The sequence below is a fragment of the Paramisgurnus dabryanus genome, chromosome 9 (assembly GCF_030506205.2).
Source record: "Paramisgurnus dabryanus chromosome 9, PD_genome_1.1, whole genome shotgun sequence".
NCBI lineage: Eukaryota > Metazoa > Chordata > Actinopteri > Cypriniformes > Cobitidae > Paramisgurnus > Paramisgurnus dabryanus.
This window is the reverse complement of record NC_133345.1, coordinates 27,465,196-27,484,362: the sequence shown is the minus strand read 5'-3', so window position 1 is coordinate 27,484,362 and position 19,167 is coordinate 27,465,196. Positions and strand designations below refer to the sequence as shown.

At 37.2% G+C, this 19,167-nt stretch overlaps 1 protein-coding gene across 3 annotated transcripts in view; it reads right to left on the bottom strand.

Moving 5' to 3' along the window:
* The window catches only part of btbd11b (BTB (POZ) domain containing 11b), an 84,948-nt gene that overhangs the window by 4,173 nt on the left and 61,608 nt on the right, over positions 1–19,167 (bottom strand). For 2 of the 3 annotated variants that reach the window (XM_065283431.2, XM_065283429.2), the window contains exons 3-12: positions 13,621–13,825; positions 12,912–13,064; positions 12,485–12,650; positions 7,067–7,156; positions 4,424–4,525; positions 3,814–3,907; positions 3,568–3,703; positions 3,259–3,479; positions 1,826–2,004; positions 32–137 (exon numbers count right to left, since the gene is read on the bottom strand). In XM_065283431.2, the coding sequence (XP_065139503.1) occupies positions 32–137; positions 1,826–2,004; positions 3,259–3,479; positions 3,568–3,703; positions 3,814–3,907; positions 4,424–4,525; positions 7,067–7,156; positions 12,485–12,650; positions 12,912–13,064; positions 13,621–13,825 (1,452 nt within the window). The remainder of the gene's footprint in view (positions 1–31; positions 138–1,825; positions 2,005–3,258; positions 3,480–3,567; positions 3,704–3,813; positions 3,908–4,423; positions 4,526–7,066; positions 7,157–12,484; positions 12,651–12,911; positions 13,065–13,620; positions 13,826–19,167) is intronic. The other variant, XM_065283430.2, reaches the window with a different exon arrangement.

Sequence of the window (19,167 nt, the reverse complement as noted above, 5' to 3'; positions counted from 1 at the left end):
GAAGATTTTTGCAGCACCAAGCGATACATACCCAGCCTTGATGTCTGTTTCCTTTTGATCTCTGTCAGTTTGGGGATGGGATACGGCCCGTAGCACTGAGTGAATATTACGGCCAGCTGCTGACTAATCACTTCATTCTGCAATCCATGAGAAACAGTAATGGGTGAAACCTCTCTTATGATAAACCATTACAAAATACCATCTGCCTTGAAGGCATGACAATGCCTGAATTTGTGCACAAACATTGTCCATCATGTGCAATGCAAAATAAGTGCTTAGTGTATGTGAACGCAGGGTATTTTTTCCGGGAATAGTATGTTGTTACATAAGTAAGAGAAGTATGCTAAGTGCAGGATGGTGCTTAGATCCCTGAAAAATTTTTTGTTTTTTCTGAAAAATTGTTTCGAGTTTCCTCACCCTGTCTGCTTCTGCTTCTACAAATCACCTGCTGTCAGCATTGTACTGCCTTTATTCCTCTCTCTCACACTCTTACTGCCTCTCTCTTTCTCTCTCTCTCTCTCTTTGTTCTAACAAGCAGACGTGCACTATTTGTAAAGGTTGAGCAGAGAGCGGAAACTGTCAGTCATTTCTGCAGGGCTCAGAATAAAGTTTCTTGACTCTACCATCGATCAATCTTGACAAACATCCTCACACATATACACACTAAAGGCCCCCTGAGCCCCAGTTTAAAGAACCCTGCATTTATTTATATGGACATGTGAGGTAGGTGTCTGAGGTTACTGTAAACACAGCTATGGATATTTTCCAGTGCCTTAAGTCTCAAAGCTTACTATTATATAATACTGTGGGAGGGTGTCCACACGCTGCCCGATCTATAATACATGAGCTACTGCCATCACTTTCAAGGGTTTTTGATTCTGAAGATTCTAGAAGTAACCTGTAAAAATTATCTAGGTGCATGACCATTGGGTAAATTAATGGTTTTAGATGCGGACAGTTTGGGCAGCACAGATGTACTTGTATTATAATAGTGTTCCTGTAGCTTGGTTACTAGAGCATTGCAGTAAACACAAAGGTCCCTAGAAAACACACACATACTGATAAAAAACATGTAAAGATTGAGTCACTTTGGATAAAAGTCTGCCAGATGCATACATTTATGAAATTAACGAAAATGGCAAAGGATTAAGTCATAATAATAATGTTTTTTTATTTTATTTTATATTTAATGTTATTTGTATTGATATAAAAATAAGGACAATTTGAACACACTGAGTAACAAGTTATCATTACATAGAAGTTTAAAGAGGACATTTCACAAGACTTTAAGATGTTAAATAAATCTTTGGTGTCCCCAGAATATGTATATGAAGTTCTAGCTCAAAATACAATATAGATAATTTATTATAGCATGTTAAAATAGCCACTTTGTAGGTGTGAGCAAAAATGTGCCATTTTTGGGAGTGTGCTTGGTTGGATAGTTTAGATTAAGTGGCGGTATTATCCCCTTCTGACGTCACAAGGGGAGCACAATTTCAAAGACCTATTTTATCAAATGATGGCAGAGAATGTTTTACCAAAACTAAGTTACTGGGTTGTTCTTTTCACATTTTCTAGGTTGATAGAAGCGCTGGGGACCCAATTATAGCACTTAAACATGTAAAAAGTCAGATTTTCATGATATGTCCCCTTTAAGGTACCACACCCAAAAATCAGGGCTTTAATGCATACTGGCTAAATTAAATACCACTAAGATAGATTGCAATGATGCATAAGTTGCTATGAAAAGAATTATCTGTTAAATTAATAAATGCAATGTAAAGTGTAGAAATGCACTTTGATGTGAGTTTGCATGCCTGGTCACCTTGCTTGCGCGAAGGATCTGAAACATGAGTGGGAGGCCGTGTGTTATAAGCTCCTCTGTGTACTCCTCCTCTTCAATAGTGCTGAATTCCTTCAGAAGCCCTTGAATCAAAGGCCGTCGATGCTGCAAAAAACAAGTTCGCAGCGACTCCATCCAGGTGTGCAGCGTCCAGGGCACCCCTGTTATAAACACCACCATCAATGAAAAATGTAAAAGGATTATTCTAGATTATTACATCTCGGAGAGAACATTTCAATAGTGCCTTCCCATGCAAAATTGGCCAGTTATAGGTGGTTGCCAGAGTGAAATATGGTTGCCAAGTTATTGCTTGTTGGTTGCAAAAATTTTCTTTCCTTTTGTGCATCTAGTGTTTCTGTAGCTCAGTTGGTAGAGCATTAAGTTAGCAGTGCAAAAGGTTGTAGGTTTAAACCCAGGTTAAACAAATGTGCAGCTTTAATGCACAGTAAATTGCGTTGAATTAAAGCATCTGCCAAATGCATACATGTAAATCTAGTGCATTAAAGGGACATTCCACTTTTTTTGAAAATATGCTCATTTTCAAGCTCTCCTACATTTAAACATGTCATTTTTACCGTCTTGCAATCCATTCAGCTGATCTCCAGGTCTGGCGGTATCACTTTTAGCATAGCTTAGCACAATCCATTGAATCTGATTAGACCATTAGCATCGCGCTAAAAAATAACCAAAGAGTTTGAATATTTTTCCTATTTAAAACTTGACTCTTCTGTAGTTACATCGTGTACTAAGACTGACGAAAAATTTAAAGTTGCGATTTTCCAGGCAGATATGGCTAGGAACTATACTCTCATTCTGGTGTAATAATCAAACACTTTGCTGCTGTAACATCGCTGCAGGAGGCGCAATGAAATTATGCAGCAGCCGAAAATAGTCCCCTTAGTAGCTTTCAATGGCAGGGGACTATTTTCAGGCACTGCGTAATATTACTACGCCTGCTGCAGTCATGTTACAGCAGCAAAGTCCTTGATTATTACGCCGGAATGAGAGTATAGTTCCTAGCCATATCTGCCTAGAAAATCGAAACTTTTAATTTTCCGTCGATCTTAGTACACGATGTAACTACAGAAGAGTCCAGTTTGAAATAGAAGAAATATACAAACTCTTTGGTTATTTTTGAGCGCGATGCTAATGGCTTAATCCGATTCAATGGATTATGCTAAGCTATGCTAAAAGTGCTAGCGCCAGACCCGGAGATCACCTGAATGGATCCCAAAACGGTAAAAATCAAATGTTTAACTCAAGGGGAGCTGGAAAACTAGTATATTTTCTAAAAAAGTGGAGTGTCCCTTTGCATTATTAAAAAATGTACACTGCATTGCTTCTTAATTAAGTTATAGGCTATAATATATCTGGTAGTATAAAATATTACTGTAAGAGATACTATAGTCACTGACCTAAGCTTCTTATATCCAGTGTAATGTCAACGTAGCCATGTTCAGAGCTATGATACATTGCCTCTCTCAAAGCTTTAAGTTTGGCCTTCCCCGTGCGGGTTGCTTCCCTCTTTAGGGAATTCCCTTCCTCCATATCTGAACCTTCAGCTAAGATCTCCTGCAGTGAAAGCACATCCGCCTTTCCTTTATCCGACTGTGACAGCAGCTTACAGAACACATTCCTGCAGCACAAAAAATAGAAGATGATAGCATTTTGCAATGACTGATTAATACATTAATAGACTTCGTTTGCAAGTTTGACTACTGTACCGGTGTCCGTGTGCTGCTGCCAGGCTGTAGGAGTTCATGTCCCCGTGTGGTGCAGTGGAGATGCCGTTGCGGTACATGGTTCCAACCATGGGGTCCGCTCCTCTCTCCAAAAGCAGACTGACCAGCTCAAAGTTTCCTACAGCAAATAAACTGCTGAGATTTCTCTTGTGGCTTTGTTGGCTGATAAATTAGAAATCCGAGAAGGAAGTGACAATGATGTCCAGTCTGCAGCGTGAGCTTTCTTACCTGCGGCAGAAGCTAACTGCAAAGGCGTCTCTGTGTAGTTCTCCATCCCTTCCTGAAGTGAGCCCTCAACATTTGCTCCAGCATCAAGTAAAAGCTGAGTGGAAAGGAAAGAAGTAGGAAATTAGTAAGCAATTTTATTCAATTGACATTGACTTTTAATCATAATAATAAATACCAAGAGATTTAATTGTTTGTGTACATACATTATTTAGATAATGTTATTCATATTGTCACTGTATACTTTGTGAGTAGTTGACAATAAAAACAATTATATTAGACAATTTAACATTCAAATTGAATGATTGTAAGGAACTAAATTGCAAAATTATCTGTGTAATGAAAAGCAATTTCTGCATGCATTAGCAGCTTAGAGACGGTGGCAATGAAATCCAATAAATGTAAACAACACATAATACATTTAAATGGTGCTGCACATACCGGTAATGACAATATGAGGACATAATGAATCTTATTCATGCAGACAAGACTTTCAGGAGAAAACAGATGCATACACATATGTTTTCATTTTTTGTCACCATAAAACTCTACAAAGCTGTTTAGGCCTTATAATTTGTGCAGAAAGGTCAGGGCGGGAGAGAGAGGTCACTACCTGCACCACAGGAATGTGCTGGTGGAGCACAGCGAAGGTGAGAGCCGTGGACTGCCGGGTCTCTGGGAAGATTGAGGGGAACTTGTGCACTGTGTTTGGCACCTAAGGGAGGCACAGGGGGTAGAGCAGGACAAAAAGAAAAAGATGGAGACCTTTAAAGTCCCGCAATGGGAAAAGCACAGAGATGCTGCGCTCAGCTGAAAGGATGGAAATACTGTATGACTCTTGGCCTTTTTGCCTCTCTGTAGAAGCTGCCTTTTTTTGTAATAATGCCAGCCTGCACTGTTTAGGTGGTAGGATATACAAAATATATACATACACTACCGTAATGTTAAAAAAAACACTTGACGGAAATGATTTACATTGTCTTTCAATATTTTACTATGTTCTTACCTAAACTTAGACAAATTAATATGAGTAATGATATTACTGCACCAGAGGTCGAAGTGCTGCAAACTAAGTGCTCTTCCGCCATAAAATATAGTTCTAATTTTTTATATGAATAAAAAAAATCGCCATGTTTTATTTTGTGCCATCATGCTTACTTTTGTAACTACTCATGTACCAGTCTTTAAATAGGGAAAACATGGAAGTGTTTGGTGGCTTCTAAATTCATCTATGTTTGGATCCCAAGAAATGAATGTGGCGAAGCTAAATGCTAACACATTCACGACGCGCTGTGCAGAAATGAAGTTTTGCACACGCATTGATAAAAGATAGGCATGTATTAATTTGTCTAAGATGAGGTAAGAACAAAGTAAAATATTAAAAAACGGTGGTGTTTTTCTTTAAGAAAATATGAAAGGTACACTTTAAAAAATAAATGAATCCAGAAAATGTTGAAGGGTTGAAAATAACCCAAAATTTTGAAGAGTGTATATGTTTCATTATTTTGAAATTACTTTAGAACTGTGCCAACATATTAATTTGTTTCATTAGAATACTGGAATTATATTCAAATTGTTACTTTAAAAATGGATGGACCAAACTATAAAGAAAAGCAGCAAATAAGAGACCAGAATAGATGGCAACTCCTTTAATATTGATTAAAAAAAGCAAAATGTGTCTCAGGATGACACCTCAAGACATTGAATAATAAAATGACAAGAATAGGGTTTTACAATTTCTAGACACAGGGTGGCTACTTTAAAGGAACACTCCACTTTTTTGAAAATGTGCTCATTTTCCAGCTCCCCTAGAGTTAAACATTTGATTTTTACTGTTTTGGAATCAATTCAGCTGATCTCCGGGTCTGGCGCTAGCACTTTTAGCATAGTTTAGCATAATCCATAGAATCTGATTAGAACATTAGCATCGCGCAAAAAATAACCAAAGAGTTTCAAAATTTTTCCTATTTAAAACTTGACTCTTCTGTAGTTACATCGTGTACTAAGACCGACGGAAAATGTAAAGTTGCGATTTTCAAGGCAGATATGTCTGCAGCCATGTCACAGCAGCAAAGTCCTTGATTATTACGCCAGAATGAGAGTATAGTCCCTAGCCATATCGCAACGTTTAATTTTCCATCGGTCTTAGTAAACAATGTAACTAGAGAAGAGTTAAGTTTTAAATAGGAAAAATATCAAACCTTTATGGTTATTTTTTAGTGCGATGCTAATGGTCTAATCGGATTGAATGGATTGTGCCAAGCTATGCTAAAAGTGCTAGCGCCAGACCCGGAGATCAGCTGAATGAATTCCAAAACAGTAAAAATCAAATGTTTAACTCTAGGGGAGCTGAAAAATGAGCATATTTTCAAAAAAGTGGAGTGTCCCTTTAAAGATGCTAAAATATAACAGTTATAATAAATTTTTTGATTCTTTGCTTTTTATTCCCAACATAATGCTTATAGTTTTGTGTGTGTTATTCAATAATGTACTACTTCTAAAATAAAATAAAAAACAGAATGAGTGTTTCTAAACATTTAAACAGTAGTGTATATACTGTATATTGTATATGCTGAAAACATGGATCATCTGTTTTCAATAATGTTTTTTATAGGCCTATATTTGTATTTTTATTTGTGTTTTTATTTTACCAATAATTGTTGGTGAGCACCAAGTAAAATTACTTGCAGTTTTATACCTCAGTGAACAAAGCTTCTAAAGTTTACATCCAGCATTCCAAAAACGGCAGGCTACAATTTTTATACTGCACTTTATATTTTGCCTGAACTACTGGGTCACATATGCTTTGCCAGTAAAAGGCAAATCAAATAACCTGTAATATAGTAAAGATAAAGTAACCCTGGTCTCAGAATCTATATAGATGTCAGCCTTTGTGTGTAGGAATAAGTCTGATTTATAACATGAAACTATGAAATTTTCAGTTTTTACGACAAAAATATGAAACTGCTTTTTGACTTATGGCAGTAACTATAATCTATACCTCCTACAGGACGTAATGACAAATAATAAATATGTTAAATTACAGAAAAATGTCTATCCTAGTATGTAGGTCAGTCTGAGACTACTTGGTGATTTATGTCTCTACTCTCCGGAAGCAAAGAGTTTTCTCCTGTCACACCACAACACAAAACACAAACACCACACAAAAGTACAGTACATGAGGCACTATGGGAATGGGAAAGGTGTACAGAATGTCTATATAGGACAGAAACACAGTTCAGATGTAGTCACAGACCTCACTGTTGATGTCAGCTCCAGCATCTAGCAGCATCTGAACCATGGCTTCATCACCGCGAACACAAGCATACATCAGAGGTGTCATGCCCTGTAGAGGACAAAGAAACGACCAATCAAATCACATTTTGAAAATATGATGGGTGGGCATGGTTTGAAGGAAAGAGCTTTTTTATATCTTATGATTAACAACTGACTTTATAGGTGACACGGTGCTGCACTTGTATTTTAAACCGATTGCTTTTATTTTACACAGACAAAATCATAAAATCCGAGCACTTTCCTCATGCTGACAGAAACCGATCACCTAGAAAGCCTTAGCAGCACTACTCAAATCAAGAGATGAAAAATCAGACAACAAGATTGATTAGCTGAAAACAATGGAAATGGCAAATGTTTCCACTCCCTGATCTCATGTATGCAGCCAAGCAATCAATCAGTAAAGGAAAGATGACAAGTGTATTTCCAACAAGCTGGTTCTGATAAACACGATCAACTGTTAAACACTGTGTACGTGCTAGACAAACATATGTGAGTCATATGGAAACAATGACAATTGGCAAAAGCTGTGGAAGCATTCGCAAGTATGTGATTTGAGTCATTTTTAGTCCTAGATAACTGTCAGAGAAAAAGGATAAAAAAGCTGTCATTGGCAGCTTTTTTACATTTTCCTGTGTATAGTGCATTTGAGATATACATTAGAATGTGTGTAACCTTGCATTGGAACTAATGACCTTTGCAATGCTAACCCAATGTTCAACTAATTATGCTATAGTAAACTACCTTTTCACTAAAGATAACCTGGAATTCAAATGTATGACCTTTGAGGTGCCTATTCTACGTTTTACCGATTGTGCTACAAGATCAACTGCAATACAGAGATCCTTAGATTCGAACTCATGACTTTTGAGATGCTAATATAATGCTCTACCAATTGTGCTCCAGAAAGATGTTTTTTTTTCTACAGACATCCTGAGATTCGAACCCATGACCTTTGCCAAGCTACTATAATTCTCTACCAATTGTGCTCCAAAAAGAAGTTTTTTCACTACAAACATCCTGAGATTCAAACCTATGACCTTTGCCAAGCTACTATAATTCTCTACCAATTGTGCTCCAGAAAGAAGTTTTTTCACAACAAACATCCTGAGATTCAAACCTATGACCTTTGCCAAGCTACTATAATTCTCTACCAATTGTGCTCCAAAAAGAAGTTTTTTCACTACAAACATCCTGAGATTCAAACCTATGACCTTTGCCAAGCTACTATAATGCTCTACCAATTGTGCTCCAGAAAGATGTTTTTTTCACTACAGACATCTATAGATTCGAACCCATGACTTGTGCCATGCTACTATAATGCTCTACTAATTGTGCTCCAGAAAGATGTTTTTTCACTACAGATATCTATAGATTCGAACCCATGACCTGTGCCATGCTACTATAATGCTCTACCAATAGTGCTCCAGAAAGATGTTTTTTTCACTACAGACATCCATAGATTCGAACCCATGACCTTTGCTATGCTACTATAATCCTCTACCAATTGTGCTCCAGAAAGATGTTTTTTTCACTACAGACATCTATAGATTCGAACCCATGACCTGTGCCATGCTACTATAATGCTCTACCAATAGTGCTCCAGAAAGATGTTTTTTTCACTACAGACATCCATAGATTCGAACCCATGACCTTTGCTATGCTACTATAATCCTCTACCAATTGTGCTCCAGAAAGATGTTTTTTTCACTACAGACATCTATAGATTCGAACCCATGACCTGTGCCATGCTACTATAATGCTCTACCAATAGTGCTCCAGAAAGATGTTTTTTTCACTACAGACATCCATAGAATTCGAACCCATGACCTTTGCTATGTTACTATAATGCTCTACTAATTGTGCTCCAGAAAGATGTTTTTTTCACTACAGACATCTATAGATTCGAACCCATGACCTGTGCCATGCTACTATAATGCTCTACCAATAGTGCTCCAGAAAGATGTTTTTTTCACTACAGACATCCATAGATTCGAACCCATGACCTTTGCTATGCTACTATAATGCTCTACTAATTGTGCTCCAGAAAGATGTTTTTTTCACTACAGACATCCTGAGATTAGAACCAATGACCTTTGCTATGCTACTATAATCCTCTACCAATTGTGCTCCAGAAAGATGTTTTTTTCACTACAGACATCCTGAGATTAGAACCAATGACCTTTGCTATGCTACTATAATGATCTACCAATTGTGCTCCAGAAAGAAGTTTTTTCACTACAGACATCCTGAGATTCGAACCCATGACCTTTGCTATGCTACTATAATGATCTACCAATTGTGCTCCAGAAAGATGTTTTTTCACTACAGACATCCTGATATTCGAACCCATGACCTGTACCATGCTACTATAATGATCTACTAATTGTGCTCCAGAAAGATGTTTTTTCACTACAGACATCCTGAGATCGAACCCAGGACTGTACCATGCTACTATAATGATCTACCAATTGTGCTCCAGAAAGATGTTTTTTCACTACAGACATCCTGATATTCGAACCCATGACCTGTACCATACTACTATAATGATCTACCAATTGTGCTCCAGAAAGATGTTTTTTTCACTACAGACATCTATAGATTCGAACCCATGACCTGTGCCATGCTACTATAATGCTCTACCAATTGTGCTCCAGAAAGAAGTTTTTTTTCACTACAGACATCCTGAGATTCGAACCCATGACCTTTGCTATGTTACTACAATGCTCTACTAATTGTGCTCCAGAAAGATGTTTTTTCACTACAGACATCCTGAGATTCGAACCCATAACCTTTGCTATGCTACTATAATGCTATACCAATTGTGCTTCAGAAAGATGTTTTTTTCACTACAGACATCCATAGATTCGAACCAATGAACTTTGCTATGCTACTATAATCCTCTACCAATTGTGCTCCAGAAAGATTTTTTTTCACTACAGACATCCTGAGATTAGAACCAATGACCTTTGCTATGCTACTATAATGATCTACCAATTGTGGTCCAGAAAGAAGTTTTTTCACTACAGACATCCTGATATTCGAACCCATGACCTGTACCATGCTACTATAATGATCTACCAATTGTGCTCCAGAAAGATGTTTTTTTCACTACAGACATCCTGAGATCGAACCCATGACCTGTACCATGCTACTATAATGATCTACCAATTGTGCTCCAGAAAGATGTTTTTTTCACTACAGACATCTATAGATTCGAACCCATGACCTGTACCATGCTACTATAATGCTCTACCAATTATGCTCCAGAAAGATGTTTTTTCACTACAGACATCCTGAGATTCGAACCCATGACCTTTGCTATGTTACTATAATGCTCTACTAATTGTGCTCCAGAAAGATGTTTTTTCACTACAGACATCCTGATATTCGAACCCATGACCTGTACCATGCTACTATAATGATCTACTAATTGTGCTCCAGAAAGATGTTTTTTTCACTACAGACATCCTGAGATTAGAACCAATGACCTTTGCTATGCTACTATAATGATCTACCAATTGTGCTCCAGAAAGAAGTTTTTTCACTACAGACATCCTGAGATTCGAACCCATGACCTTTGCTATGCTACTATAATGATCTACCAATTGTGCTCCAGAAAGATGTTTTTTCACTACAGACATCCTGATATTCGAACCCATGACCTGTACCATGCTACTATAATGATCTACCAATTGTGCTCCAGAAAGATGTTTTTTCACTACAGACATCCTGATATTCGAACCCATGACCTGTACCATACTACTATAATGATCTACCAATTGTGCTCCAGAAAGATGTTTTTTTCACTACAGACATCTATAGATTCGAACCCATGACCTGTGCCATGCTACTATAATGCTCTACCAATTGTGCTCCAGAAAGAAGTTTTTTTTCACTACAGACATCCTGAGATTCGAACCCATGACCTTTGCTATGTTACTACAATGCTCTACTAATTGTGCTCCAGAAAGATGTTTTTTCACTACAGACATCCTGAGATTCGAACCCATAACCTTTGCTATGCTACTATAATGCTATACCAATTGTGCTTCAGAAAGATGTTTTTTTCACTACAGACATCCATAGATTCGAACCAATGACCTTTGCTATGCTACTATAATCCTCTACCAATTGTGCTCCAGAAAGATTTTTTTTCACTACAGACATCCTGAGATTAGAACCAATGACCTTTGCTATGCTACTATAATGATCTACCAATTGTGGTCCAGAAAGAAGTTTTTTCACTACAGACATCCTGATATTCGAACCCATGACCTGTACCATGCTACTATAATGATCTACCAATTGTGCTCCAGAAAGATGTTTTTTTCACTACAGACATCCTGAGATCGAACCCATGACCTGTACCATGCTACTATAATGATCTACCAATTGTGCTCCAGAAAGATGTTTTTTTCACTACAGACATCTATAGATTCGAACCCATGACCTGTACCATGCTACTATAATGCTCTACCAATTATGCTCCAGAAAGATGTTTTTTCACTACAGACATCCTGAGATTCGAACCCATGACCTTTGCTATGTTACTATAATGCTCTACTAATTGTGCTCCAGAAAGATGTTTTTTCACTACAGACATCCTGAGATTAGAACCAATGACCTTTGCTATGCTACTATAATGCTCTACCAATTGTGCTCCAGGAAGCTGCATTTTCACTACAGAAACCTGAGATTCGAACACATGACTTTTGAGATGCTAATTTAATGCTCTACCAATTGTGGTCCAGAAAGAAGTTTTTTCACTACAGACATCCTGATATTCGAACCCATGACCTGTACCATGCTACTATAATGATCTACCAATTGTGCTCCAGAAAGATGTTTTTTTCACTACAGACATCCTGAGATCGAACCCATGACCTGTACCATGCTACTATAATGATCTACCAATTGTGCTCCAGAAAGATGTTTTTTTCACTACAGACATCTATAGATTCGAACCCATGACCTGTACCATGCTACTATAATGCTCTACCAATTATGCTCCAGAAAGATGTTTTTTCACTACAGACATCCTGAGATTCGAACCCATGACCTTTGCTATGTTACTATAATGCTCTACTAATTGTGCTCCAGAAAGATGTTTTTTCACTACAGACATCCTGAGATTAGAACCAATGACCTTTGCTATGCTACTATAATGCTCTACCAATTGTGCTCCAGGAAGCTGCATTTTCACTACAGAAACCTGAGATTCGAACACATGACTTTTGAGATGCTAATTTAATGCTCTACCAATTGTGTTACAGGAAATGTTCCCTTCCTGAACTAATAAATACGCCAGAGTAATGCAAAAGCATGTATTGGTATGTGTTGAATTTGTAAATGTGCGTTTTCATTGTTCATTTCTAACCTGTTCGCTCATGCTGTTAATCCCACCTGGCCCCAATAAATTGGTGGCTTGGTTGACAAGGTCGGTCCGGCCGCAGTTGAGCATCCGAAAGCCCAAGTCCTGCAGAAACTTGGCCTCTGTTGAGGCAGCATCCAGCTTACGTGACATACAGAAACAGTCATCCGTCCTGGGGCACAAACACAATGACATCTTTCTGACGTCTTAATCCTCTGCAACAGGCTTGAGTCACACGTTTCAAGCTAATTAAAAAATAAATCTCCCCATAGGTTCCTCTTTTATTACGACAGATTTTGATCTCTGGTTAACTGAATTACAATTGAAGCCTGAATGGCTTATGTGGGTTGGACTGGGTGAGCACTTTTCATTTATCTCATGATGGGTATTGATATCTGGTAGCTGGATGTTAATGTAATGGCACTGTGCTTACTTCAGCTGGCGAGGTTCACAGTCTACCCCGGGCAGCAGGAGTCTGGCTGCCTGCCGAACATCATCGCTATCCACTGAAAAGCTGCGGCGGTGTTCAGCATGTGCCAAAGCCACTCGTATCCACTCCATCAGAGGAGGCAGTACTAAAAATGGCCTGCAGGAGGAGACAAAATGTGACATTAGTTGTCTTTAACAAACAATAATTATGCTAAATGAGTTACACTTAACAATAAGGTCATATTTGTTCAAATTAGTTAATAAGCTAACAATGAACAATACTTGTATAGCATTTATTAAGCTCAGTTCATGTTAAGTTTTTAATGAACTAACATGAACTATTGTGGCATTAACCAACATTAACAAAGACTAAAAGGCTGACAAACTATAGACTATTGCACATTGTGAGTTCATGTTAGCTAATGCATGTCACCAATTAATGTAGGCTATATTGCATCAGTTACAGAAAGTGATTGTTGTGCATGTATTGCATTTATTCATAGCGTTTCATTATTTCAATGCATCTCCGATGCCTTGCAGTCTATTGCACAACATTTCCCATTCGCACTCCTATGCATTTCATCACATTATTGTGTCAGGTTGAATAAACTATCAATTTGCTTAAGGGAAGTAACAGGTGCGATCAGGCGGCATTATTTAGAAAACCCCCACATTTACAGTACATGCAGTGGATAAAGTCGAAGGTTCCTCACCTCTCTGTCTGTAATGTGACTTTAGAGGGCTCTACATTGGGATTCTCCCACTCCATTTGAGGGCAGTGCATAAAGTAGCAGAGAGTATATAAAGCCTCAGGCTCCCAGTGGATTGAACTGCTCTTCTGGGGGATCGGGGTGCCGTTGCTGTGGTTCTTTATGCTCAGAGGCTGGAGGTGATACATGCCTCTGGACACTAGATCACCTGCAAGTACACAACAGACCTTTAGTTAGCTGGAAATGATGAGAATGATGAAGGACAGTGCTGTCGTTGCATTGACGTTACAACATAAAAAATTAGCCACGCTGTCAATCTTTGTCTGGCACGTCAGCTGTTTGAAGTTTGTCCGGAGCGGTTTTGTCAGTAATGAAATTCTCGACCAGTCCATCAAGTTGAATATAATCCAGACCTGTTATGTGATAGTGGCTTTAAAGGGATAGTTGAACTCACCCTGTATTAATTTTTTTGGTTCTGCTGAACAAAGGAAGATATTTGGAAATAATCAAGCAGGAAATAATAGCACCATTGACTTCCATAGTAGGAAAAGAAACTTCTATGGAAGTCAATGGTGCTCCTATTTCCTGCTTGAATATCTTCCTTTGTCTTCTGCCGAATAAAAACAATGTGTGTAGAACAATTTGAGGGTGAATAGATGATGACAGAATTTAAATTTATGGGTAAACTATCCCTTTAAAAAAATTTTTTTATCAATTTAAATTAAAATATATATTATACAGCCCAGTCTTACGAAATTACTTATAAGTCACATAATTTTTTTATTCTTTTTCGTGGTACTGTCACAAATTTCCAAATTTGTTTGTGATCGTATCACAAATTTCTGTTTATGTGTCATTGTCACGTATTGGTTACTTAACTGTTTTGTCCTATTTTCTTACCATTGTCGCTTCGGTTTAGGGTTAGATTTACATAAAATTACATCCTTACCCAAATATAACCCTAACGCCAGGCGATAATGGTTTGAAAATCAGAAAATTTAAAAAAGAAATCCAAAAAAAAAAAAGAGTATAAACCAACACTTAAAATGACATCATAACGCAAACACCAAATCTAATCCTAAAGTGACAATGGTTTAATAATAGGAAAAAGCAGTTGAGTAACCAATACGTGACAATGACACATAAACAGAAATTCGTTATACAATCACGAAGAAACGCAGATATTCGTGACAGTATCACGAAAAAGAAAAAAAATACGTGACTATAGGAACATAATTTCGTGAGACTGGGAATATTATATATTATATTAAAACTAGGGCTGTCAAAAGAATAATCACGATTAATCGCATACAGGATAAAAGGGTTTGCATAATATATTTGTGTGTAATTATTATGTATATATAAATACACACATACATGTAAAAATGTAAGATTTTTTTTATTTATGTATAATTTTTTTCCATTTATATATAATATAAAAAATATCAAAATCTAAATAAATATATAGGCTACGCGTGTAAATGTTTATTAAATACATACATCTGTGTGTATTTATATTTACAAAATAATTACACACAGTGCACACATATACTATGCAACAACAAACTTTTATTTTGTTCACATACGTTCACATTCTTTCAAGGAAAAGAAAGCGTCACTTTCTTGGTCTCTCCAGTCTCTCTGCTATTTGCATCAACCTGAAACTAACTACCGGTATTCATAACTTTTTAAAGAATTAATTAAAATCATTTAGTTATGGCGAACCATTGCATTATGCTTATTAAATTAAGTATCATAAGTATTTCTAGGTAAACCCACGGGCACATTCATTACGTGTGCACATTTAAATTGTACAAAATGTTTTTAAAAGGTTAGACTACTTAACAGTCACTGTTGAATATGATAAAGGATAAAAAATGAAGTCTCTTTTTAAACAAGGTCAACCACGGCTGTGAATTCATTACAGACACATTAAACATTCCCACTATTGTGCATTTCTTTTCATTTGGGAAGCATTCAGGTCATCTACAGTCTCATGTAATCTGTAAAACCTAATTCTTTTCAGTGCATTAACTGAACACCACTGTACCGCTGTCACCAATTCACTGTCATCGGTAATCTATTGCCTCTCTACAAAGCATGCTGGGCTCATCTATTACTACAACCTAACTGCAGTAGTCACTTATCCCTTCAAGAACATTTCACATTGTAACTCCAAATGAATTAACAGAGAAGTTGCCTATGGGCATTCATTTCTATAAACGTTTTGTTTTACAATTGTAATTCTGATGTACTCTGCCAACACTGTGGATTAAATGAAGAAGAATACAGGCATTGAGGGAACACTGATAGGGTTGAACAACGTGGACAATCGGACAGACATACGCACTGAAATTCTGCACAGTAATTATAGGATTGTGCCGAATTCACTTCAGGAGTCGAAGCATGTCCACAAAGAAAACAATTAATAATACACCTGTCAAAAACAAAACCTCGTGGTGTTTGCAGTCATAGGTGGTGGCAGGAGGCTCTCGAAAGGGCTGGAAGCCACCTGGGGCTCTTCTGTGACCGACACTTATATCTTATTCATGATAGCGGGTGACATTTCCTCAAGTCGGGCACAGCACAGGAACTGACTGAGAGATATGCTAAAGATTAACAGTCTAAATAAACACAATGATGGCAAAAGGTCTTAGTTTATTAGAAAGCATGACCTTGTTACTAAAAGAGCCAATCATGGTCATGCGTCCTATATGAATAAACATGAAAATGAGACAAAAAACATTGACGAATCTTTGTGATAAATGTGATACTGCTGTAATAGCACACAAGGTGCCCTTTATCAATAGTCTGAGAACGAGATGTTGGGAGCAGAGGATACAGAATTGTGTTTTACTGTGAAAACTGAGCAGAATCGATTGGCTGTCCTCCCTTTAGCCATTTCATAAATTACCAAGAAAAGGATATGACAGATGCAGGTGCATTGCTTGTTTTTTACCTAAACAAAGTCTTTGGCCTTTATTCAACTTGGGGATTAAATTCAAATGTTTTATCTAAAACATCTGGAAAGTTGCATGGAATGGGTATAATGTCAAATGCTGGAGATTTAAGAGCCTCATTATGACATAACTGAAATATATACAGTATAAGTCGAAACAAGCCCTATTCAGACGGGATTAGTTTTACAGGGGGACCTCTGAGAAAATCGTGCTTCTCAGAGGTCCTCTGTGTTTTTAATCCCATCCAAATCGGCCATGTCTGTGTTTTTCTCTGACGACCTCCGTAAGAATTCCAGAGCAATTTACCTACTGTGTTTCGCCGAACTCAGAGGTCCTCTGAGAAATTTAATCCCGTCCGAATGCAAATGTCTGTGTTTGCCCGCAATATCTTTCGAAAACGCGGTTCATTCCGTGTTTGGCCAACGTGATCTGCCGTAAGGTCTTACCAATGCGCGTTTATTGTATTTCCTGAGTCCCATTCATTCAGATATGAATGTTTTTTCGCATGATTTAAATAAAATAATTAAATCAAGACGAGCTGAATATCAAACACTGTTAAGACTGGCCACTGTAATATCATTAACGTTATAAGAAACTCCGTTTAAAGTTGTTCAACTCCGGAAGGGTAATGTTAATTAATAAAGATATTAAATTTTATTAATCATTATTTCTTAATTTCTTTGGGTTTATTATAAGCAGACAGTAATATAAAACACGTAGGCTAACGTTACTTTAGTAGGATTTGTATATTTTATTTGATTTGTTAAAATTAAATTAATAAGTTACATGTTCTGTCATCATTTTACATTTAAAGCAAAATATTAAACATTACAAACACGCGTATCCAGACCACGTATAGGCTACTTCTGCAAAGCCCAAATGCATGAAACATTCACTCCCATCTCTGGAATAGCCTGCATCATTTTAATCCCGTCCGAATCGGTACATAAAATCACAGACGTCCTGGGGGACACGTTGAAACTCAAACGTCGTTTGGAAAACTAATCCCGTCCGAATAGTGCTAAAGAAATGATAAATAATTATTTTCTCTTATTTTTCAGACCATTAGGATTTATAGCATCATGACATAAAAATTCTAATTTACTGTATGTCAAAAAAATGGTAAAAGTGGTCCCAAGCTGGGGCAGTACCCTTTTATAAGGTCCTATATCCAAGGCTTTGAACAAGTTTACTGAACGAAAACAAAAACCAGAAACTTTGGATGTTTTGCAAGGAACAGAAATGAAACCAGAAACTTTCAAAAAATATGTTCCGGAACATAAAATGTTATTTAAATAATGGTAACCGGTTAATACCGTTATTTTTTCGTTCTTTGACAAGATTTCTGTGCAATATGACTTGGTGAAATAATGGTAACCGGTTAATACCGTTATTTTTTTTGTTCTTTGACAAGATTTCTGTGCAATATGACTCGGTGAAGTTCAAGAAATGCGAAGCTTGCCACCAGCAAGTAGGCTAGACTCAAGCTCAAGTCTCTAATGCTCAATCATAAGAGGTAAATATTGTAGGCTACCAAGTATCTCAAGATGTTTGTTTTTTAATTCTAATTAGTGGTGTAATGAATCGCAATTGATCCGTGATCCGTACAGATCACAACCCACGGTTTGGCTCGCATGCGATTTGCAGATTAATAGGCAAATTTAAATAGGGGGAAAGTTGATCATTTGCACGCGTTTCAAAGGCTTGCAAATGTTAACACTTAAGTGATTTTAAACAATTTAACTCAAAAAGGTGCTAAAGCGAGCAATTTTCTGTACGCACACAGACGCAAATGGGGTTGAATGTGTCGGGTCAAAATCAAACGTGATTATCCCTATGCCCTTCAAAGATCAGAACTCTTGATGTATAAACTTAAAAGAGACTTGCGCTATTGTGTCTCATACTGTAGTCCATTAAAATACATATACGCGGATAAAGTACTGAAAAGAAAAACAACGTAATTTTCACTTTATGTGGAGCGACTGTTTATGCTGCATCTTCTTCCCGAAGTGCCGTTTGGAATTCGTCCTCCGTCTGTGTGTGCGCGTGTTTAAGTGCACTCAAAAGTACATACACGGAGAGACGCGTTTCAAAAAGCAAGCAAACCACAGTATTCTTTTTCTAATAAAAACATTTGTTTAAGTTGTTTGCTAATAAACGACATGGCAGAAATTGTCCTTGTCTTAATTTATGTATAATGCTGAAACAAATGTAGGCATGTCAGAATTACAGTTATGCCGCTTACATAATGTAGCCTTTTTTAATGTTTGATGACAAGATAGAGACTTGAGGAAAATTATGTAGACTAATAATTTAAGTTTAATGTCCTAATGGTCAGCCTACTTATTTGTATGTCCCACAGCTGACATGGAACGTTATTAACCGGTTCGGGAACTTAATTTTTTTGTTCTAACCGGTTCAGGAACGTCAATTTTAGGGTTGAACCAAAAACCGGAAACATTAAAATACTGTTTCTTTTCAGAACGAACCAACTGGGGAAAAAATCTGGTTCAAAGCACTGGTTGTAGGAACAGATACAGTATGTATATATTTCGTGCTAATATGTACCTTTGAAATACTATGCACTTTT